Raw genomic sequence first — 24,689 nt, 5'->3', positions numbered from 1 at the left:
TTTTATAAAATGAAAAAGATTTATTATATTAACCATCAATTTTAATGAATACTTTATTTTAAATACATAAATCTCATGTCACACAAATGTTTAAAGTCAACAGCTAATATCAACAAATTATCCATCTAGGACCACAATAATATCCCATAAAAATGATAAATCTAGATTATTTCTATCAATAGATATACCCATAGATACAATTACTTATGTTTTATTACTATGGATAAAAATAAAGGAATAGTTTGATTCTATAAAATATGTGATTTATGGAAAATTGTTATATTGGTTATTATAGAATTGTTTACTTTATAAATTATATTAAAAATAATATATATATATCCTTAATGGCTTTTGGTAAAAAAATTATACAGTCTTTAAACCAGTCTATCTCGTGCATACATTAATCATTTTCACTATTTTGATTGAATGTAAAAAGCATCAATATCACATTGCATAATAATTCTTTCAAGACAACAAAAATTATAACTACTTATATAAGAACATTTATGACACATGAAATACTTTAAACATATATGGTGTTCTATAGTATTGCACTCAATTAATACTTTCTTGGAATAATTAATTTTGAATTGGTTACTTATAAAAGTTGAAGGTATGAAACATTAATGACTTAAATTAATTGCTTATTTTTACATATATATATCATATTAAAACTTGTATTTAACTTATGGATCGTTGGATAGCATCTTATAAGAAGCAAACGTTTTAACAGTGCCAGTATATAAAGGGCAACTGTAATGTAAATACATTTTATTCAAACTTTTGTAAATATATATATATATATATATATATATATATATATATATATATATATGAATAGAATATATATATATATATTTAATTTTAATAATCTCCAAGATTACTTAAACTTTTAAGTTAATATTCAATTTATCATTAACATCAAATTTATACTTTTTATGAAATGGTCCTTTATCTAGGATATATGATATATTCTTATCTGATGCTTTGAATTTATCAATAATAAATTCTCTTATATCATCACATGTTTTGTTTAAAGCTATGGCATGTAAATACATACACGCTGTAATTAAGAGTGCTGTAAATGTTAGAACAAAAAGAATGCGTATAGTTGGTAATCCACGTTTCATTGCATACTGAAACAACTTGGTTCCTGGTATCCATGATGAAGTTAATTCAGTTTCTTCTGTATTATCTGATGAGGTTTCATAATCCATGGTCTATATTTTCACAGCATTGAGTTTACTTATTAAAAAGCATTTTATTTATAAGAAAATTATTTGCTAACAAAAAATTAGTAATCTTTCTTACAATATTAAAAAAACATCTTTGGTAATTAATCTAAATTAATAAAACAAATTTAAAAGATAAAACGTACCCCATCATCCGTTGGAACAGTTTTGATATAAGTTTGAGGTAATTTAAACCCATTGGAGTCCCACCACCTTGGAAGAAGCTCTCTTCGAATACCAGGGTCTGTTAGAATATCATTTTCTGGTATATCAGGATACGTTAGTAATGTGTTAGAATCTACATATTCCTCTACATAAAGAGTAAGAGAAAGGAGTGATAACAAGTCGGAGAGACGTTGTTTGGCCATAATTTCACAACCAGTGGTGCAAGCATAGCGATCTGGTAGTTCTTCATATGCTTCTATACATGCTATTGAAAGAAAGTTTAGTTACTTTTTTTTATATAAATATAACAAAAAAATAAAAGCAAGCATTATTTCCTACACTATTTAAGCCTAATATTTAATTAAAAATATAAAGATTTAATAGCTACCAAAATATTTCTAAATGTTATTGTCATGCATATTCTGTTAGCTGAAATATTATTCTTAATGATAAAAATTTTAAGCAATGTTTTTGTGGAATATTATCAAAATTAGAATGAAGTTAAATTTACAAGATCTACAATCATCCTTAGTGATATTTAAGCCATTGGGTTCAAGTCCATAATTCAACTCCACTAAATTGAAAAATCTACAGCCTCGTTGACAACAAGACGTTATATACTTGGTCTGAAAGGAAGAATGAAAATAATAATATGCGTATATAATCAAAAATTTTTATAAGTTATATTATAGAAGTAAATTTATAATTCTTAAAATCAATATAATATTCATACGTCTGTGGAAGGAAGTGGTATTTTGTCACATAAATTGATACAAGGATCTTCACGATTTGAAAACTTATAACATATGTTACAATACACAATATTTATTAGAAATAACATTAATAAGATAGCACTTTCTTTATACTTTTTCATCTTAATTCGAGCTGTACTAACAATTCGTACTTAGGAATTGACTGTTCCTACTAGGGAGGTCAAGCCCATATAGGAAACTATAGTTGAAAACTAAATGTTATACTCTTATTGTCGATAGGTGCGCTAATATCGTCACCAGCCATATTCTCTTAGGAAATAAACCATATAGTAAATTACTATTTTTTATTTTGTAAAATTTCAATAATTTCAACTACATTGTAAAATCATATCTACTGAAAGTGAATATAGTTATTATAATATGTATTGATATATTATAATGTGATATTGATTTACAATTAACTTTTTTAATGTAGAATTATAGGATGGGTTTCTATGATCAAAGCTTAAATGACTCATACAAATAAGTCTTAAGATATACATTTGTAGAATTTAATTTTTATTATTAATATAAATACTTGTATAAAAAAATAATATATTCAATATTTATGTTTTCAATAATTTTTTATAAATTATAGCTTGCGTTTTAAATGACTAATAACATGAAGTGTTGATATTGCGCATTCGCATGGTACATTCATTGTATTTACAAGTGTTTTTATTTATGTTATTCATTTTATAGCATTATTGCTACAGATAAAAAGACTTTTTGCTATAGGTATATATAAAATTTATATTAAGATAACAACACAGAACGACCTTATTTCGTGATTTTAGAACGTACTATGAACATCTTATTTGAATAACGTATTACCCGCGATTGGGTTCGTTCATATTTGTCGGCGTTTGTGGGTATCTAATCCATTGGTGCGAGGTTGGTTCGTTATTAATTTTTCCATTCTTGTCGAAAAAGACTACTAAGTGTATTTAGTATTTCAACATAAAAGAAGATTGTTTATTTGTTTCACTTTACAATTAATTGAAGGTCGAAAAAATGTTTGGACCAGGAGCTGCTCCTATTGTAGTATTGAGTAAGTTGAAAATCATGAACACGATTAGCGTTTGTTTGTCAAATCGAAACGAAAATTATATTTAACGCAATGTCGTGTGCTTTGATCATTGCAGGTCAGAATACGAAACGAGAGACAGGAAGAAAGGTACAAAAAGAGAATATTCAAGCAGGAAAAGTAAGTGGTTTAAAGTCGAATAATTCGCGATCATGAAACTCCTTTTATGGACTTTTTCGTCTTGGCACACCCACGTGCACTTGTGTGTGAATATTGCAAATTCTTCAAAAATTATCGAAAGCTATAAATTGAATATATTTAAAATTTGATTTTTTTTTCTCTTTACACGTATTTAATTAAGCAAAAAAATAATATAATCATACATACATATACATATATATATATACACACACACACATCGTATGAATACCAATTTTATTTTATTATTGTTATTATTAAAGGTATAAAGATTGATTTCTTTTTATAAAGGCAATTGCAGATGTCATTAGAACATGTCTGGGCCCACAGGCAATGTTAAAAATGTTAATGGATCCAATGGGTGGTATTGTTATGACAAACGATGGAAATGCTATTCTTCGTGAAATTACAGTACAGCATCCAGCTGGAAAGTCAATGATTGAAATAGCTAGAACTCAAGATGAAGAAGTTGGAGATGGTACAACTTCTGTGATTGTGTTAGCAGGAGAAATTTTGGCTACTGCAGAGCCATTTTTAGAACAAAGCATGCATCCTACTGTTATTATACGGGCATATCGACAAGCTTTAGAAGATATGGTGATAATTCTAAATGAACAAGTCAGTATGGATCTTGATTGTAATGATCGCAATAAATTGATTCAAGTGATAAACTCATGTGTAGGCACCAAGTTTATAGGGCGTTGGGCTAAATTAGCTTGTCAGATCGCATTAGATGCAGTTAGTACTGTAATCTTAGAAGAAAATGGCCGTAAAGAGATAGATATTAAGCGTTATGCAAAAGTTGAAAAAATTCCTGGAGGATCTATTGAAGATAGCACTGTTCTTAAAGGTGTTATGTTTAATAAGGATGTAACACATCCAAAAATGAGACGTTATATAAAAAATCCTAGGATTGTTTTATTAGATTGTCCTTTAGAATATAAGAAAGGAGAATCCCAAACAAATATTGAAATATTAAAAGATACTGATTTTACACGAATTTTGGAACTGGAGGAAGAACATATAAAAAAAATTTGTGAAGACATCATTTTAGTTAAACCAGATTTAGTAATCACTGAGAAGGGTGTTTCAGATTTAGCCCAACACTATCTTGTAAAAGCTGGAATTTCTGCTATTCGCCGTTTGAGAAAAAGTGATATTAATAGAGTAGCAAGAGCTTGTGGTGCAACAGTAGTAAATCGTACTGAAGAACTTAGAGAAGAAGATGTTGGAACTAAAGCTGGGCTTATGGAAATAAAAAAAGTAGGAGATGAATACTTTTGCTTTATTGCAGATTGTAAAGATCCTAAGGCTTGTACGATAATTTTACGAGGTGCTAGTAAAGATGTACTGAATGAAACTGAACGAAACTTACAAGATGCTTTACATGTTGCACGGAATCTTCTCTTAGAACCTAAACTAGTACCAGGTATATAAAATATATTAAATTTAACATAATAATAAGATATAATGATCTCAATTGAGTTATGATCTCATGATTACATCTATTATAGGTGGTGGTGCTGTTGAAATGGCCGTTTCTCGTCTTTTGTCTGAGAAAGCAGCAGGTCTTGCTGGTGTTGAACAATGGCCATACAAGGCAATTGCACATGCTTTAGAAATAATTCCTAGAACATTGGCACAGAATTGTGGAGCAAATACTATTAGAACATTGACAGCACTTCGTGCAAAACACACTACAGAAGGAACAACTTGGGGCATTGATGGAGAAACAGGACAATTGGTTGATATGAAAGAACGTGGAATCTGGGAACCACTTTCAGTTAAATTACAAACTTATAAAACCGCCATAGAAACTGCTATTTTACTCTTGAGAATTGATGATATTGTGTCAGGAAGTAAAAAGAAGAAATCTGATAATGAATCACCAAGTCAAGTGACTGAAGAATCCATGAAAGATTAAATCATATAACTTTTCTTTTAAATTTCAATTGCTTGTATTTACATTAAGAATTAATTATTTGCAGTCATAATTGTGTTGCAATTTTATTTGCATACTTGCACAAGATCCGCTTCACCTTTGTGTATGCATTTTCATACAATAAAAATAAATCTTAATAAATAATATATATATATATATAATAATTTTATATGTTTTTCGTAAGTATGAGTAACATTGTAACAGTATGTCAATATTATAATTATAAAAAAAAAAAATTTAATGCAGTTTATGACGCAATTATCCAACCTATAAGTCTTATATATATACTTAACTTCCACAAAGATATAGTTTGTTAATATTTGATATATATGTTCTCATATTACAATTCTTATCATTGTTTAGACAGTGTTATCTGCTAAACTGCATTATCATAAGTGTAGCTGTATTCCGGTTTTTATTTGCGCGTATATTCTAGCACAATTCGTCATTGTCTAACATATCGTCATTAGCGATTATCGAGGTATATAGTTGAAAGTGGCTTTACATAAAATGTGATCTTATTGCTCTAAAGTGTATATAGATATCGAACATGTCCTTATTTGCTTTATGTATAGTGTGAATCGCGATGAACTTTAATTTATCATCATTAAATTTATTGCAAGACATCTTGCAACATATAGATATTCAATGATTGAATTTGAAAAAATATCTGCATGAGTTAATGAATTGAAATACCTTTTCGTTTTTTACTCTACAAGTTTTTCCCAAGATACTATCTCCCGATATTTGAGAAAAAACAGTATATAAAATAAGAAGAATTTTAATCTTCTGTAAATCATATTATATTTGTTCATATATATATCAAATCATGTATTTAGATTGTGGAACAAATAATATTATCGTAGACATTTAACAATAGCTTAACAATAGTTAATATATTGACACTAACGCCGCTCTAGTAGTAGTAGTTATTTCTAATGTATTACACACACACGTGCAAATTCCACATAAGTTTTATCTTAATATATATTTTTAGATAAATTTGTACATTCTACGATAACATAAGATCGTAAGAAACTGCGAAGAGTTTTTCAATTTGTAAGTACATATTTTTTAAACGTTTAATTGCATCTTGTAATACGTTTATAGAATTTAATATATTCGGTACACCTATGGGAATTCAAGAGAAACGAGGTGGCGTTTCGTACGATACAGGTATATCGATTGTGTGTGTAGGGTGGCCGGCATGGGTGAAGGCCAGCGAAGGCCGTAGAATGCCATACGATTTTCGTAACGGATATTTGGAAAACTCAATGTTGTTCAGATTCATCGAACGATGATCACAGACGTGAGATGATGCCTGGGATGCCGAATAATTCTCGTCAACTAGTTACTTCTAACGGTGGTAAACTATCAATTAGAAACAATTGTTTGTAGCGTCTTTGCATTAGCGTTTTTGCAAAAGCTTGACAGATGTTTAACGTTTTATCATAAATTTTTGACAAAAGATTTAGTTTATATCATGATTTAAATTATTATCTTTATCATTTCTATATTATGTCTATGTGTAAATATGAAAAAAAAACTTAATTGATATGTTATTAATATTTATGTATTTGTCTTAATATATTTTTGTTTGTTTTTTACAAGTCTTATAAATTAATCATTTATAAGATTTTTTTCAAATATTGAGAATAATATTTAGAATAAATCTAATTGTTATAAAATGTAGCTACTTTACAAAGAAATTTAATAACTTTATATTATAATTTGATCATGTTTAAGTTCTTATACTTTTATATATATAGTAATAATTTATGAAGCATACATATTTTTAAATTATCGATATTTGGTTTAAAATTAAATATAAATATTAATAATTTAAATTTTTTGTGAAGATGTGATATTACAAAAAATGTATTTCTTAGGTTCTGAGTGGGATTCCTTGATGGAAGTTCATCATGAACCAATTGAAAAAAATTATGAGTTGTTAGAAGAAATTGGAAAGTGAGTATTTAATAATTTGATTTGTTATTTTTGAAATATTGATATTTATTTATTTATTGTAGAGGTCAATTTGCCATAGTAAGAAAATGTATGGAAATAAATACTGGATCATTATATGCAGCCAAAATTATGAGAAAAAGAAGAGTTGCCAGAGGAGTAGCTGCTGCAGATATTGGTAAGTATTGATGTTAGTACATGTTTTTGTAACAGATCACATATAAAAAAATTTTCTCTAGCTCGAGAAGCTGGTCTTCTGGCACGACTGAGACATCCCAATATCGTTTCATTGCACAAAGTGATAGATACAGGTACAACAGTTGTATTACTTTTGGAGTTGATTTCTGGAGGAGAATTATTTCACTGGACACCATCGGGTGAAGTAGAAGCTGCACATGTGGTTTGTATTTAAGAATACAAAATTTATAATCATTTATATTACTATGCATTATTTCTTTATAAATCATGTCTTTGTATTACTCATAAAAAAAAATAACTTATTCAATATAAATTTTTTTCTATTTCCAAAGGTACGTCAAGTTTTAATGGCTCTTAGTCATTTACATTCTCATCAGGTGGCTCATCTAGATATCAAACCAGAGAATATTCTTCTTTCATCTCCTCCTCCTATGCCAAACATAAAATTAATAGGTAATCCACTCATATTTGAGATATAGAAATATAGTAGATAAGTATTAAGATTAATTTTTTTTACAGACTTAGGTCTTTCACATCGTTTGGTTCCTGGTTCAGAACACAGAGCACTGTTTGGTACTCCTGAATTTGTAGCACCAGAAATTGTTAATTATGAACCATTAAGTCTTGGTACTGACCTTTGGGCAGTTGGTGTACTTACATATATACTTTTGAGTGGTGCATCACCATTTTTAGGAGAGGATAAACAAGAAACGTACGCAAATGTAGCAGCCTGTCAATATCAATTTGATAATGAATACTTTAGTACTGTATCAGAAATTGCTAAAGATTTTATAAGATCCTTGTTGATCAAGGATCCAAAGTAAGTATTAATAATCTCTTTCTCTCTCTCTATATATAGATATAAATTTATTATACATTAATATATACAATTTATATATATCTTTTAAATAATATGTAATATAAATATAATAAATTAAACATTTTAGAGAAAGAGGAAGTGCAGAATCGTGCCTTAAACATCCTTGGATCCTTACGGTGTGTTTATAATATTAGTATTTTTCTAAAGTAATCTTATAATATATTGTTATGCTATTTATTTATTTTTTGTATTTATTATGCATTAATATAGTATTAATTTTCAATATGAATAATCATTCATAAGGCATTAAATGCTTCCTTAGTTAAAATGATAAGAAATTATGTATTATATAAAAATTACATTTTTTAGAGAACAATACATTTTTTTCATTTTGTGTTTTATTTAGATCTTGTTAATATTTTTTTTTAACATACAAAGAGAACACACAAATCCAAATGATGTATTTCATCCACTATATGCATGTTAGATGATAGGTTTCATAATAGTAAATGCATGATTTACATAAGACATGAAATTATTGTAATTAATACATTTTTTTTCTTTCAGGAATCTGAAGCATCTAATGGACTTGGTGGAGCTATGATCAGTGCAGTCAAGCGTGGTTGTGTTGAAGCTGTTTCCCAATTATTGTTGCAAGGAGCCCCATTGAACATGAAAGATTCTGTATGAAGCTTTTTTTACATATTTATTAATATGTTGAAATTAAATATAATAAATATCTTATATTATAATAAATATTTTATTTTAAAGAAAGAAGATACACTTTTACACATAGCTTGTGAAGCTGGAGATGAAGGAATGGTTACATTATTGATAGAAAATGGAGTAGACTTGGATACACCAAATAAAAAAGGCCTAACGCCATTACACGTGGCTGCTAGGCATGGTCATATCAATGTTGTTAGACATTTGTGCCTTGCTGGTTGTGACGTTGATAAGACGAATCGTGGAATACGTGCTGATGTTACAGCAATTAAATATGGTTATCCAGACATTGCAAATCTATTAGACAAGCTTCGGATAGTGAGTTTTTTTTTTTTTAATTTAGTTTATATAAAAATACTTTAAGTATTAATATTATGTGGTATTATTTCAGCCAACCCAACGTGAAAATTATATTAGACAATTGCAACCTACACATAGACCAATTGATCGTTTACATATAAGACTTTTGGGACATTGTGCATCAGGAAAATCCTCTTTAATTAGTTCTTTGAAATCTGGAATTTTTAGTTTCGGTTTTTTTAGGAGATCTAGGAGTCAAAATTATTCAACAAAGGTATATTACAATATTACTTATATAATAAATTTTTTATTAGTTAAAATAATGTTTTAAAAAGAATAATTTTATTCAGAGAGAGCCAAGTATTGAGTTAGATGTTACTAGTAAACATGGTTCTCTCAGTTTTGAATATAGTGATAGTGAATATGAAGGTACACAAGGTGTGGAATGGAGTCGAGGAAACGTCGGTAAGAGAAAACAAATTTTTTAAATATATATGATGGATTGTAAATATAGTATAATAGAAATTATGTTTATAGTATAATACAAGGTATTACATAATTTTTCAACATTTGTTTCCATAGGAGGAGAATGCGTATTTTGGGAATTATGTGGCAGAGAAGAATACTTAGCATCTTACCACTATGTACTTACATTTCAGCAACCAGCAGTTCACCTTATTACAGTTAGTCTTCGCGAACCACTTACTGTCCAACTTCAGCAAATAAAATTTTGGCTCCGTTTTATTGTAGATCGAATTACACCAAACAGTATTGGTTTGTTGAAATTAATTTTTAATTGTATTTTATTGTTTCTATTTTTTTTTTAGTTTTTTATATTCTTGTTTTTTTTTTTTTGTTAAAGGGTTTGCTGGGAAATGCAGTGATATAAAAGTCATTTTAGTGGGTACTTACGCGCCGGAGCCTTTAGCACCGAATTCCAGCGGTGGTAATCTTCTCGCACCACTCTTACCTTTTTTGAAAGATTTTACATTGATTTTGGGAGATGATCCTCAAATGGTAGCGGTGGATGCGACCAATCCTTCTAGCCCTGGTTTGAAGCTGCTCAGATCTTATTTAAATAATGCAAGGATGGAGTTTCTTGAGGTGAAGCAACAATATTTCTCACGTTGAACGTGATAACACTTTATCACGCGCACTAGAAGAGAAAATGTTTCTCACTTCTAACTTCACAAAAAAAACATACATATATATATATATATAAATACGAGTTTCTCAATTTTCATCAAGTTGTGAGCACTCTGTAAGCATTTTCAGTCTCTTCTAGTTCTTGCTCTATCTTTAAATATGTCTTCTATACTTCAGTATGCTCTTGATGCATTTCGGAGTATACCAAGTGCACGATATCATAGCATGCTTGATATCTGGTACGAACAGGTCCGTTTAACGAATAATTGATTACAAGAGAAGAGTCGTATCGTTTATAGATATATAACATCTCTTTGATCAATTTATAATAATTATATTATTATTTATAATATTATATAAATTTATAAAACGGTCCTGGTCAAAAATTATATTTCACTTTGCATATGTACACTATGTCTGGCAATGTTAACATATTGGTGAACTAAGCAAAGAATTAAAAAATATATAAACATTTTTGCTACATTATGCTTCCTTCACCAATTTTTGGTCATCGATCCAATGCATGGTTAATTTAATACAATTGTAAGTAAATCAAATCATTGAAAGTAAATATTTATGTGTTCCACAATTTTCTATCACATTGGTTATTTGTAATGTCTGACTAACATAAGCACAAGTTAAACATTAATGAAATACATGAACTTGTAAAAACAGACTCTTATTGATATATTTTTTGTTAACATTTAGACGAGAGATATAAAGTTTCCATAAAGCTTAATTTAATAATCTAATCTAATTTGAAAATCTCTCTATAAGATCTGTTTTGAAAAGTTATTGTTTAAATATTAACATCTCATATATGATCATTTATTCCATTGTATCTATTACATGATCGAATGACTAATAACATATGTTTTGGTTGCTGATTATTTGGCTATTAAAGTTTATTAACATCAGCCTTAATGCATGCCATGCATGATGTAGGATGGACCGGAAGTTGCAGAAAGTTTTCTCCGACGTGACACGCCGCGTGAAGCGGCCATGTACGTGCCCCTGGCGAATCTTGATAAACAGGTCGATCCATTTCTCAATTCCTTTGATAAAAGTGATGTCTCTAAAAAGAATTCTACTTTCAAAGTAGATGCTTTAATGCTTTGCCCCAAAAATACATACATGCACTATTATCAAATGTAATAAAGCATAAATATTTCTCTTGTATATATTTTACGCATCAATATGTGTTATACATCTTTGTATGTCTTTATAATTGATATAGAATTTTTACTATAGAGTGCTTTGGTATGGACTGGTCTTGCTGAATCATGGAGAACATATGTACAATCTTTGGAAGTACCTCCAGTAATGCTTACACAGGATGAATTTTTGAATGAAATCAGAAAAATCAATCCATTGGTTTGTTTAGAGCATTCTAAACAACTTGGATTACAATTACAGGTATATATACATAGAACGTTATTCTTATCCTAGAGCTAAGCTGACCGTTTCACTCTTCGGACAGCTTTGCCGCGGAGTGAGTATTAACTATATTACTCGTAGTATAATGATCGGTGTTTCTATGCTCTTATGTCTTGATACTTACGTATTTAGTCACATCTACATTAGTATGAAGTAATAGCTGGTAATAAAGATATTTTTATATAACCATTATAGCGACCCTCTGTTCTAAAAGACCATCTATTCAGAAACTATAATAGCGCATAGTACCTGAAGTTATTATACCTTTAGACTCTTCTTAACAAACTAATATATTTATTGTATAGGTATATAATTATATATTTTTTACAGAATTTAGGAGAATGTTTACTTCTTCCTGGCGATTTAATAGTTCTTAGCCCAGAATGGTTTTGGCAAGATGTTATAAATTGGCAATTAAGTCCTGATCAACGGGGTCGTCTTGGAGGACGTACTACAGGAGTTTATACTTTAGAAGATTTTCAGGCACGATGTCCTTGTCCAGCGAGTCAAGCTTTACAAGCTTTACAAGCTGTTAATTTGTGTGTTCCGGTATATTACCGATTTTTTTGCTTTTTTATCTACTTAAGTTACTACGGAAAAAAATATAAAAAAATAATACTTTGCTGAAACGTTTTTATAGTGTGAAGTAGATGACGATGAAGTGGAATATGAATTACCTTGTTTGAATCTGGTGGAACGTCTTCCTGGTTTATGGGAGCCGTGGAAATCATCTACGAATTCATTGCCACACGCAGGTCTTCGTCTTTGTCCAGCAGAGGCTCCTTTATACCATTTATCTCCGATATTCCCACACTTACAAGTATGAATAATTTTTTAATACTTTATATGCGTATCAGATAAAAAAAAAAATGAATAAATTGTAACGAGTTTTGAACAAATAGGCTCAATTGCGAAAAATTACTCAAACTTGGGATCCATCAAATTCGGATCTATACCAATGGTGGAGAGGATCAAAACTGTGTGTGGGTCCTTGCGAAAGTATCGTAACATTCGAAGAGGAGGAACAAAGTTGTATAGAAATTCGAGTACGAGGACCTCGTGGATCTAGTGCTCAATGTTTCGGACTTTTTAGTGTTATTTTAGATGCTGTCAATGCTACTCTTGATTTAGTAGCACCTGGAATGCTACTTGAGAAGCATTGGCTTAGTCCAAGTCAGCTTCAAGGATATAGCGATGTTAGTAGTTTAATAGTATACATTATATGTATATCGCGTGGTATATTAATTTAAGAGTAATATATTTCTTTTATGATATCGTAGGTAATACATTCTTGGGAACCTGCAACAATAGTGTCGGCCTTAATAGATAAAAATTTGGAAGAAGCTATACTTAAAAATCCAATTAACAATCAAGAAGAAAGCATTTGGGACATTGTTGGCTGTGGGTTACCCATGATGGAGAATTGTCTTCCAGGAACAAGACAACCTCTTAAGAGTATAAAACCTGCTGTAAAAAGAAGATTAGCTGAAATGCTAGATCCACCTGATCATCATGGGAGAGATTGGTGTCTTCTTGCTGTAAGGTTGGGTTTAGGAGATCGAGTTGCACAATTGGACAGTACAGTGGACAGTCCGACGCTCAGGTTAGTAAAATTGTGAAAATTATATCAATTATTTGACAATTTAATGATTATTGTAATAAGATATTTCCATAGGTTACTAAATTGTACAGGCACGGATTGTACTGTCAGTTCTCTTATACAACAGTTACGTGCGCTCGATCGTGGAGATGCTGTGCATCTCTTGCTTTCTCATACGCCAGTGTATGTTTTATCGATGGCTATTGACTCTGAAACAGGATCTAATCTTTCCAGATGACGATGCTGCGCTTATCGACGATGCATCAATACTTTCTAGATTAAACAACCAAATTTTTAATACTGCAGCACTTGAAATTGCCAAAGCATCACTGTTTCCGCCCGTTATAAATGTTGTATTAATTATGTAAGTATACTAAGTATTTATGTCATCTCTTAATGACACCAACTGCGTTTATTGTGTAATTTTATACGTCGGTTTGAAAAATAACGTATGCGTGGCACTTTGCAAATTTATTACTTAGACGATATACTTTACGCGGCAAAGTTAAAAACATTGAAGATTTTTTACAGCTGCATTTTAAGGATGAGCGCGATTACATCTTCAATCAATTCACTGTACTTTGTAAAAGTACAGATAAAACGTTTGTCTTTATACAACATTCGTGTCATGTTCATTGCATTGGCATAAATAGTAGGTATTATATGTATAATACAGTATTCCTATAGATTATTTAACGTAAGGAGATCTTATTTCTCTGAAATGCATTCCTATGCGTCAGTATACAAATTTTTCTGCATCATGTTATCATTCCTTATAATGCTATGAAAAGAATCAATCTCTGAAGACAAGAAAATAAATCAATATGCTACATATCTAGCCAAAAACAGAAGTACCATTATAATAAACCAGATATTTATATCCAAGAATATTTCTAAATATTATGCGTAAGCATAAAAAACGAAGCAATTTCGTACTACACACATAAAAAAAAAAATGAATTTGATATCGATATTCTTTCGAAAGCTTTTTTGGTATTCATATAACAATATCTTATCAAATATCAATTGTCAATATGCACTGTTTTCATTTAGCAAAATATGTATATAATATTTGTATGTAAATGAAAACAAAAAAATTTGCACAATTTTTAAAATTAATTGTAAGTATGTTATGTGATATGCTTGTTCATATGAGATGTACATTTCTTATTATCTTGCTACGTATGCTGTGAGAGACTTTATACTAAAAACTTCACAAGTAACATATAACTCTTGGTTAGTATTTAATAAGTAGTTATGGAAAATTGAAAAAAAAGTTTTTCCATTATTTATATATGGATTAAGTGCTTATTATGATTTGTGATTTGATTACATGCTGGAGCATGTAATTTTTTATACAATATTTAATACACGTTTCTGCCAGAATATATATCTATTATTATAACTTACGGATGAAAGATTCTTAAGAATACGATATTTCCTTCTAAGGTTTAAAATTTCTAATTAATCTTGTCGTTCAAAAGCTTTGTTATAATCGAGTAACGTAATGTATTGTTTAAACATATGTATTTACAAATCGCGAAGATTGAATGTTACTTTTTAAGAAAAGTAAATGCATACAATCTAAGTTTATATTATATTCGTACTAACATTAATTAAAATGCCAAACAAATAACACATATGGAATATAACATTATGAATTCAATAAGAATTTGAAAATTTTTGAATATTATCTTATATTTCTATACATTATGTATTTCAAAAACAAACAATTTCATAATTATTGTATTCTATTTAAGACTTTATAAGGATGTGTTCTCGTTGCTTGCTATTAGCATTTAAATATGTTTTGTAATTCTTGTTATGAGAAGAACAGTTAATGTATGTATGTATGCAGTTTTCAAAAATTTCGAATATCTGCGATACGCTTTGGAAAGTTTGTGTTCTAGAAATATTGCTTTTTGTGATATAATATTAAATCTAAAAAAGATGTCTAGAAATACATTTGGAACAATGAGACTGTGCACGATAAGCGCGTGCAGTTTGCAAAATATATAAGAGGTTTAAAACATAAGGAAATAGTTATTTGTAAGTTCTAAAAGGTTTCTAAAAGAAGGTGTAATGTGAGTATCGGGGATATATACAGTATCTGTATTAGATTTTTTTTTTGATCATCTATACTCCCCACACACACGCACACACACACACACACAACAAACACACGCATACACACAAACACATATAATTTATGTTTTTTAAATTCTATATATCATATATGACAAAACCGACGATCTTATGCATAATCTAAGAACATAGATATACGTCTTGTAAAATTCAGTCCTTCTTTAAAACTATGTCTTGAACATTAGGTCGAGAATGAAATTGATCTGTTATGACATGTATTGTAACCGACATATATATACATACAGTAGTGAAGTTATTTGCACAGAAGATTTAGCGGTCCATTTTGTTTCACCTAAGTTCGTTCCTGTTAAAATCTTCATTCCAATTGCTTCCCAGTTTCCAAAAGTTTATCTCTGGCGCGTTTGAGCACGTGAGGCGTTGCGATTCGATCTGTCGATCGGTGAATGAACGAGCGGGAAAATTCGAATGGTCGAGTAGGAGAAAATTGATGAAATCAATTTAAAATTGTATCGCAAGTAGCGTGATATGAAGGATCGAGTACGGTGACGAACAAGACGCATCGGGTATTGCATTCCCGATGTTTGCTGTTTACTATGGCCACTCGGTTACGTGGTCGGTCAGAAAACAGGAACGAGATTCTTTTAGAGGCCGAGAATAGCATGGGAAGGCGGAGATCGCGTTTCGCGGCTAGTAGTCAGTATAGTGAGGAGGATCGACCAGTTAAGAGCCAGGGTAAATTCGGGACCATAGCCAAAGTCGCTAAGCAATTATAGAATTGGATTCGATCGAAGAGTTCGGGGAGGCCCGTGCCACACCGGTTTCGTTTTATTTTAGCTTAGCTTTCGAAGGCATCCGGTTGTGCATTCTCACATCGTGGATCATCGCTACGATCAGAGTGAGTGATATGCTCTTTACTTAATAAAAACTTACCTTTCCTTTGGTATCGGGATTTATCATCATTAAATATGATCGTGCTATTCACGAACTTTACTTGTGTATCTTGTATAAGATCGTTTTTTGTAACGTACAATAAATAATGATCACATAATGGAGAAAGATGAAGTGCTATCGATATTTTCATATTACGTGATATTTTTATACGTTCTTAGTTAAAAAATTTCAGTACTTTATTAGTTGCGTTTTTGTCATTTCTTATTTCTTTCTCTTTCTTCAGGTATTAAAATTTGTGAAAGATCATCGGTAAGGAAAACGCAAAGAGCCGCCCGTCATCATGGAGGCGATCAAGAAAAAAATTGCGGCGCTGAAGATGGAGATGGATGCCGCGAATGAAAAAGTCGAATTGAATGAAAATAAAGCGAAGCAAGAAAATATGCGCGCCGACAAACTGAACGACGATTTGAGAGATTTGCAGAAACGATTGGTCCAACTCGAGAGGGATTACGGCATAACGAAGACTCAACTCGAACAATCTACCGCCGATTTGGAACAATGCGAAAAATCTTGGTCTAGAGTGCGCAAACATGATCTTTTCTTTTTCATTCTTCTTATATATTTTTCTTCGTTAAGAATTAATATATCGATTGACTTTGTTATATTAACAGGCTGAACAAGATCGAACGTCGTTGACGAAAAAGGTTCAAGAGATTGAGGCGAGTCTTACTAAAAAGGAAGAATTACGTCTTACCGCTCAGACGAAACTTGCACGTGCGACGGAACTCGCTGATGATGCTCAAAGGTTTGTATTTAATGACCGAAATGTGAGGAACAACTCGGAAGATATATTTCACTTTATAGAAGGATGATGATCGTTGAAGGATACCGAGGAATACTTAATTACAGTTTCTTTCTGCAGAATGTGCAAAGTATTGGAGGATAGGAGTCGACTCGACGAAGAACGTACGCAAAAGCTGATGGCGGAGTTAAAAGATGCTAGGCTGATCGCCGAAGACGCTGACGCGAAATCGGATGAAATTTCGAGGAAATTGCAATTTGTTGAAGAAGAACTCGAAGCCGCGGAAGAAAGAGTGAAGACGAGCGAAGCGTTAGTATATTTTATTATCGATTATTGTGATTTATAATTCGATCTAAAGCGAGGCGTTTTCGTTTCGATAGAAAAATCGTTGAACGAGAAGACGAATTGTTCATCGTGCAGAACATTGTTAAGTCGTTGGAGGTATCCGAGGAGAAGGTAAGTTATGTATTTTTAAGTTACGATGATCACGATGATGCATAACGACGTTTCGTTACAGGCGAATCAACGGGTAGAAGAATTTAAAGTGCAGTTGAAGTCATTGAAGAAGAAGTTAAAGGAAGCCGAGAAACGTGCTATTCTTGCCGAGAGAACTGTCAAGTTACTATTGAAAGAAGTAGATACCAAAGAAGGTAATTATCATTATTTGTTATTATACCGATTAAGGACGAACGAAAGTTCGAATTACTTGGAACATATAATTGACATCGAACTATATCTTGATTTACAGACGAGCTCAGAGAGGAGAAGGAGAAATACAAGGCTGTTTGCGACGACATGGATGCCACGTTCGCCGAGATGACGGGTTATTGAGATCGTCTAGACGAATTCGATTTTACATTATTTTATTACATCTGCGCTTTTTCCGCTTATTCGCTACATCTAACACGGACGTCCTTTCATTTCTGTCCGATGTGCTTATATGCTGATTCGTGTCATTATTTTAATCTGTTAAGGAATACTTATATGACTTTAATAGAATTTGCTTTGCGAGAAGCTTCGCGATAAGTTAATCGATGTAGGAGGTATGCACGTTGCTAATTCTTAATCGTAGCCGCTTCGCTCTTCGCATAACACTCTGCCAAGATCTACGGGGTCAGTGAATACTGGCTCACGGTCGCTTGAGAAACTGATGCTCTTCTTGATAGAACTGATACGTCGCCTCTTTTCTTTCAGAAGCATCTACGTGGGCTAATATGGCGAGATCGCGATACGTGAAAAAAGAGCACGATACTCTTCTTTCCCTTTTTATTGTTGTATGCAATTCTGTATTTTCAATAAACGCCTATCACGACAATCGCTGTTTACAACGATTATTCTCGATTATTAGTTGTAAATGTTAGGCTACATTTTGAGAGATACGACGATTTATCATGAGAAAATTATATAGTTATGTCGAAGAAATACGCTCGGAAAAGCTACTTATATTTCCTTTTTTTCCCTTTTTATTCTTATCGTCGGTCAGTTGTTGAAAACGGGCGGAATCAAGCAGACCAGAACGCGAACAAGTTGAAGAATTCGTTTGAGTCTAACTAAAGAACCCGGCACATTGTTTCTTTTGCATTTCTTTGAGTCTATAAAGCATTGTCTTGATCGGTCATCGAGTGCAGTAACCCGCGAGCTTTGGATTAGAAGGTCCGTTACTCTATCACCGCGATATACATACGTATATCGATATAGACATCGATAGAACTATGAACGCGATCAAGAAACGTTTGCAAACGTTGAAGATCGAGAAAGATCTTGCGATAGATAAAGCCGATATGTGCGATCAACAGGCAAAGGAAGCTAATCTTAGGGAAGAAAAATTGAGAGACGGTGTACGAGAACTGGCAAAGAAACTAATTCAAATGGAACACGATTTGCAAGTGAGCAAAACTCATCTAAGAAAGTCGATTAAGAGTCTCGAACAGAAGGAAAGAATTTATATCGTGGTTAGTGAAAAATTTCCAAATTATCCTTTATTTCTTTCCTTTCCTTTGTTTTCGTTAATTTAATCATTCGAATATTTTCAGACGCAATCCGAACTGGCGATATTGAATAGAAAGATGCAGCAGTGTTCGGAAAATTTAGAAAAATCCGAAGAACGACGACTCGTTGCACAAGTTAAGTTAACGCAAGCTATGGAAACTGCGGAAGATGCAAAACGGTTCGTTGTGAGATTTCATTTATTATTATTAAAAGATTTCTAGTATTCCATATATGTATATTATAATTATTATTATTACTACTAGTTATTTTCAAAGAAATTTTTACGTAGAATTTGTAAGGTCTTGGAGAATAGAAGCAAACTGGACGAGGAAAGAATGGATCAATTGACGGCACAATTGAAAGAAGCCAGACTTATTGCCGAAGATGCCGATAATAAATCCGACGAGATATCACGAAAATTGACTTTTGTTGAGGACGAACTCGAAGCCGCGGAAGAAAGAGTGAAATCGAGCGAAGCGTACGTTCTTTTGTGTAACGATATAACTTTAGAATAAATTTCACTTTTCTTTTTTCTTTATACTTACTTTTCCGTAGTAAAATCGTCGAACGCGAGGATGAATTGTTCATCGTCGGTAATATATTAAAGTCTTTGGAGGTCTCCGAAGAAAAGGTAAGACAGTTTACGTAACATCGAAAAATACGATTATAGTTCTACGTACTTTATTTTTATCCTTGCAGGCCAATCGGAGAGTGGAAACGTTCAAAGCGCAATTGAAAGAATTGAAAGTTAAATTAAAATCAGCTGAGAAGCGAGCAATCGTAGCCGAACAAACCGTTAAGGTGCTTGTCAAGGAATTAGATTCGAGAGAAGGTGGGCAAAATTAAATTGTTTTTTTTTCCTTTTTTCTCTTCTTTCTTTTTTTCTTTTTTTTTTTAAATTTAAATCGAAGAGAGTAACGTTTATATATACGTATGTTTCAGATTATTTGTTTAAAGAAAAGGAGAAGTACAGGTATATGTGCAACGATATGGATTCCACTTTTGCCGAGCTTACAGGATTTTAAACGAATCGATCGTATTGGATTCTTTAACTTTTTGTTTCTTCTCTTTTCTTTTTTTTTCATCTAGGATGGTGTTGTACTTTTGTATAAAAAATGAGATAACGAAAGAACGGATATGTTTTACACGATATCAATTTATTTAATCGATTCTACGATCGACGCAGTGCTTCGAAACTTCATACCGTCGACTTTTTAATACGGTTCGAGCGAAATAATGCTCAAGTTCGTTTATTTACGTCATTAATCGCAGTCTCGCAACGGAAGAGAAATTTGGCAGTCAGCGGAGATATCGGTTTATTGACAATTAAAATCTCGGCGAGCTTTGTTACCTTCTTTTATCTTTTTTCTTTCCTTTTTTCCTTTCTTTTCTTTCTTTTTTTTTTCTTATTTTTATTCGAGATGATGCTCCAAAGAGGGGAAAAGGGATTTTTAGATCGTTCGCACAAGCATACCACATTCGCGCAAGATACTTTTTACAACGACACTAATAATAGTTATAATAATAATCGTTCGTTTGATTTGTTCTCACATCCTCTGTCTTTTTCTTCGTCCTTCGCGAGAAAGTCGGCGATCAAGAAGACGGTAACTTCGAATCGCGATCGGAAACTGGATCGAACGGCAACGAATAGTTTTAATTTAACTTCCAAAGATATTATTCGTAAGGAGATCTCAAGAGAATATCGATCGATCCAATATGATAAAACATATGTATATAAATACCGTACGCTATATGTACGAGGGTCGTTCATGAAATGAGCTTGCGAGATCAATCGCGTAATTCTTCATTTCAATGTTGATTGATATCGTTGCGAAGCTGAAAAGATCAATGACACCGTTAAAATATGACGAATAATTCCTTGATATATGTTTGTGTGTGTATAGACTGTCTAAAAATCTTCTTTTAGAAAAATTCCACATCTCTTCAAAGTATCTCGCTAACATATTTTTTGAACGGCCATCGTATAATCTCGCAATGTAATCGTGGCACTGAGTCTTCCTACCGAATCGTTAACGTAGAAAAAAAGGATCGGCGGAATTCGATCGCAATGAAAAAATGTACAAAAATTCGGCGGACGATCGAGTGCCCGACTTAAAGCACGCGTGTTTCGCGTGCCGTAAATAATACCCGCTTCCCGGTAAATGATTCTAACGAATTCGAATCGAACTCTACGAGTTTGATTGACGTGCTTCTTTTTTTTTCATTTTTTTTTATTATTATTTTATATACACCAACGCAACGTATCTCTGTACGTAACGCGCGTCTTCGCTCCGAGTTCTTTAAAGAATGACGATAAAACTTCGTTGAAGATATTTTCCATGATAATCCTTTTTTTTTTATTTTTTCATTCAATTTTTTTTTTATTATTACTACATCTATACACTTTGAATCGTCGATTTTTGAAAATGCACCGAGAGACGAAACGTCTTCAACCAAACTTCATCGTCCCCGTGCTCTCTCACACATTCATTATACGCGTATACCTTTTGGCCTCGTCTTCGCATTGTCGCGCACTGTTTTTTTCTTTTTTTTCTTTTTTCTTTTTTATTAGTTTAGGGTAGTAATCACTATGATTGGCCAACGAATATCTTATTTATAATTATTAATCTTGGTGTAATGTGTTCCCAAGTAGTAGCGTAGTATTTTACGCAAAAAGCAGTCTTTCGGAAAAAATGTGATCGCTACGAAAGACAATGGAGATCAGTCAAGATTATTATTGGATCCATTCGATAGTCTGCAGATTGGCAGTGTCGTGAAAATATTTTGGAACTTGGAATCGTTAAGGTCTACTAACCTCTATTTACTCTATCGACGACGACTTACGGCCACCGATTCGATGAAAATCGAATTAATTTTCTTTCTCCCTTTTATCATCGGCCGAGCGAAAGTTGAACGGACGCAAGATAGCAACAGCGATCGAGTGATATTCTTTTTTATTTTACTGACAATTAGATGAATTTTTTTTTCTTTTTTTTTCTTTTTACGAGCGTGCGCGACATTCGAAGAGAGATACGGCTTTCCGCGCCTCTCTCGTTTTATCTTTTTTTTTCTCTTTCTTTATCTATTTTTTTGTTTACTCTCCCTTTTTTCTATTTCTCTCTTTCTCTAAACTCGAGGAGTGGACAATAATAATTCGTAGAGTTGGGTGAAGTCCACTCCATCCTTACTAGATTCTCATCTTCGTCGCACGGAAAAACGTCCTATTTAGAAGTCTTTTAGGATCATAACGGACTTAAAGTAATTAACGATGTGTACTCGTACGTTATAAACTCTTACAATGTAACAGAGTCCAACGATTCATCCAATCTCGTCCCGAGGACGAAAATCATCTCCATCTTTCTATCCCTACGTTCCAATATTTAATTTCTCGTTTCTTTTTTTCTTGCTGTATTTTTCTTTTTTTCTTTTCTTTATTAATCCCTCGACCTATATGTATATTCTCTTTTCTTTGGCTCTTCGTACCGTCCGTTCGCGTGTTTCGTTGCGATGTTAGGAAGGAAGATGACACCGTACAAGAAGATATCCTTATTGAACAAGTCGAATAAATAATTCGGAAAATTTTATAAACTAGAGATAAAATCAGTCTCTTTCGACGTATCACGGTGATCGCGATACGTTTTGTTATGCGTAAAAAGAGTTTTCGATTTTGGCGATACGAAGGACGTCACACGGCTACTTTTCGATAGCCGATCGATATGTGTCTTCGATTATCATCGCTCGGATAAAAGTGGTCGCGAGAAATATATATATATATATACCTGTATATGTATGTATATATTATTACGAAGGTACGTGAAAGACGAAGAAGATTAATCTCTTCTCTTGGTGTCTCCTTACGTCCTCTCATCGCATTATACGAACTTCCAAATTTCGCACGGTTCCATTCGTACCATACGAGTATATTTTATCATTTCTTTTCTTATTTTTATTTTCTTTGGCACTCACGCGTATATATACGACTAGAAATTTGTATAGATCGTGTTCACGCACGCCCATTTCTAACACGCACAAGTTCAACGTATAACGCGTCTCGTCGTGTCATGCGTTTGGATTAAACCGAATTTTTAAATCGCGCACTCATTAATAGCGTGTTTAACTATTTTCTCTCTTTCTCTCTCTCTCTCTTTTTCTCTCTTTCTCTTTTTTTCTCTCCATCTATTTATCTCTCTCATTCGCTGTTCTTTATATATGCATCATAGCTTCTCGACGAGACACGGAAAGAAGATTAAATTGTATTCTTTATCTATTTAATTTGGACCACGAAAAGGGATGAAAGGGTCTTTTGGAAGAGAATTTAGAGTATTCGGTCGATCGTGGTAATGCGCGAGAAGTTAGACGGCGATAGAGTAATCGGAGGAAGGATTATTTTGAGTGCTCGGTCTTGACCAAAGGGAACTCCTAAGGCCTAATTTGAGCTTCTTCAAAGAATCGATGTCACATTCGGCCTCGCTCAGTTCAGGACGATCACCATTTCCGTGTTGCGGAACGACGTTGCCTTGATTACCCGCTACAAAAGCAGTCTCCGCAACCGATATTGGCGGAAGCAACGTACGCAGTGAACTCCTGCTGGGAACATGCCATCTTAAAAGATAGCCATTAAAAAATAAATAAGATTTACTTTACGTAGATTAGAAATTATTTAACGCAAGATCACTTTTTAATGACAACCTATGATCGCGATTGTTTTAAGGGGAAACAGTCGCTTCCTTTAATTTATATCAGTTCAATTAAAATATTGTGAAAATCGATATATATAAGAAACATTGTGTTCGTACGTATAGTACTATATTATAGACCATCGATCAGCGTCGTCTGTTTATTTTTTCGAAGAGCACAGTACTGTGCATCTTCGTAAACGACGGATGTTTCTTTGAAATTTGCGCCATCGAGAGATTTCTATATGTAATTTATACATTTTAATTTTATTTTTCATGATATACGAATTAATTTGTGGATTTTCGTTATGTTTATATACGACTATACAATATTAGTTTTGTTGGTGAGTAAAACAAATAAAAAATACGGAATATAGAAAAATAATGGTCGTGGTATTTCAAATGTGATTATTTACTGTCGTATATCAATCGATATAATATTAATATTTGTGTTAACAAATTATCTGTGGCAGTAATAACATTATTTATTCACCGTGTCCATTGATGTATAATAATCGATGATCACGATGTTTGATTATGGAATTGTACTCATATAAAATTCGTGGAAAAATGTAGTAAGTACGCGTAATGTTATTGTTACATTATTTCGCATTAATTATTACCAAGGTTTATGTTTTCATTGTATCGGCTACGTTTAATATGACTCGACTCTGTGATTATGGATGTAACAATAGATGTAAACAACAACGAACGATC

The 24,689-nt window shown here is 32.1% G+C and overlaps 6 protein-coding genes across 10 annotated transcripts in view; 4 read left to right on the top strand and 2 right to left on the bottom strand.

Annotated features, from left to right (window-relative positions):
- Positions 1-19: 19 nt before the first annotated feature.
- LOC127065219 (uncharacterized) lies at positions 20-2,360 on the bottom strand. Its single transcript, XM_050997274.1, has 4 exons — positions 2,131-2,360; positions 1,909-2,023; positions 1,379-1,662; positions 20-1,220 (listed from the first exon to the last, which is right to left on the bottom strand). Exons 1-4 carry the CDS (start codon positions 2,269-2,271, stop codon positions 885-887), a joined length of 876 nt encoding a protein of 291 aa, XP_050853231.1. The 5' UTR covers positions 2,272-2,360; the 3' UTR covers positions 20-884.
- A 502-nt stretch (positions 2,361-2,862) lies between these two features.
- LOC127065218 (T-complex protein 1 subunit gamma) lies at positions 2,863-5,474 on the top strand. Its single transcript, XM_050997273.1, has 4 exons — positions 2,863-3,200; positions 3,295-3,356; positions 3,666-4,803; positions 4,889-5,474. Exons 1-4 carry the CDS (start codon positions 3,164-3,166, stop codon positions 5,296-5,298), a joined length of 1,647 nt encoding a protein of 548 aa, XP_050853230.1. The 5' UTR covers positions 2,863-3,163; the 3' UTR covers positions 5,299-5,474.
- A 128-nt stretch (positions 5,475-5,602) lies between these two features.
- LOC127065213 (death-associated protein kinase 1-like) lies at positions 5,603-15,920 on the top strand. 4 transcript variants are annotated; one of them, XM_050997262.1, is made up of 22 exons: positions 5,603-5,797; positions 6,314-6,375; positions 6,514-6,682; positions 7,206-7,284; positions 7,347-7,459; positions 7,521-7,681; positions 7,812-7,932; positions 7,999-8,299; positions 8,427-8,475; positions 8,867-8,983; positions 9,071-9,343; positions 9,417-9,599; positions 9,661-9,790; positions 9,908-10,099; positions 10,188-10,429; positions 11,417-11,506; positions 11,723-11,887; positions 12,239-12,457; positions 12,549-12,728; positions 12,811-13,104; positions 13,189-13,511; positions 13,584-15,920. In XM_050997262.1, the coding sequence occupies exons 3-22, from the start codon at positions 6,631-6,633 to the stop codon at positions 13,744-13,746; spliced, it is 3,447 nt and encodes a 1,148-aa protein (XP_050853219.1). In that variant the 5' UTR covers positions 5,603-5,797; positions 6,314-6,375; positions 6,514-6,630; the 3' UTR covers positions 13,747-15,920. The 4 variants fall into 4 exon arrangements, with proteins under 4 accessions (XP_050853219.1, XP_050853220.1, XP_050853221.1 ...); XM_050997263.1 differs by having other exon boundaries at positions 5,603-6,107; XM_050997264.1 differs by having other exon boundaries at positions 5,603-6,375; positions 9,676-9,790.
- LOC127065220 (tropomyosin-2-like) lies at positions 13,738-18,622 on the top strand. Of its 2 annotated transcripts, none has more exons than XM_050997276.1 (7): positions 13,738-13,872; positions 16,789-17,085; positions 17,177-17,310; positions 17,428-17,616; positions 17,688-17,763; positions 17,825-17,957; positions 18,056-18,622. In XM_050997276.1, exons 2-7 carry the CDS (start codon positions 16,846-16,848, stop codon positions 18,136-18,138), a joined length of 855 nt encoding a protein of 284 aa, XP_050853233.1. In that variant the 5' UTR covers positions 13,738-13,872; positions 16,789-16,845; the 3' UTR covers positions 18,139-18,622. The 2 variants fall into 2 exon arrangements, with proteins under 2 accessions (XP_050853233.1, XP_050853232.1); XM_050997275.1 differs by lacking the exon at positions 13,738-13,872 and adding an exon at positions 16,063-16,509.
- A 129-nt stretch (positions 18,623-18,751) lies between these two features.
- Positions 18,752-20,744, top strand: LOC127065221 (tropomyosin-2-like). The gene is made up of 6 exons (XM_050997277.1): positions 18,752-19,259; positions 19,341-19,474; positions 19,586-19,774; positions 19,852-19,927; positions 19,996-20,128; positions 20,239-20,744. Exons 1-6 carry the CDS (start codon positions 19,020-19,022, stop codon positions 20,319-20,321), a joined length of 855 nt encoding a protein of 284 aa, XP_050853234.1. The 5' UTR covers positions 18,752-19,019; the 3' UTR covers positions 20,322-20,744.
- A 761-nt stretch (positions 20,745-21,505) lies between these two features.
- The window catches only part of LOC127065223 (cell adhesion molecule Dscam2), a 79,349-nt gene continuing 76,165 nt past the window's right edge, over positions 21,506-24,689 (bottom strand). Inside the window, exon 31 of the mRNA XM_050997280.1 lies at positions 21,506-23,898. Within this exon, the coding sequence (XP_050853237.1) occupies positions 23,649-23,898 (250 nt within the window). The 3' untranslated portion in view covers positions 21,506-23,648. The remainder of the gene's footprint in view (positions 23,899-24,689) is intronic.

The sequence above is a fragment of the Vespula vulgaris genome, chromosome 7, assembly GCF_905475345.1.
Source record: "Vespula vulgaris chromosome 7, iyVesVulg1.1, whole genome shotgun sequence".
NCBI classification, from domain to species: domain Eukaryota; kingdom Metazoa; phylum Arthropoda; class Insecta; order Hymenoptera; family Vespidae; genus Vespula; species Vespula vulgaris.
This window is presented reverse-complemented; position numbering and strand designations above follow the sequence as displayed.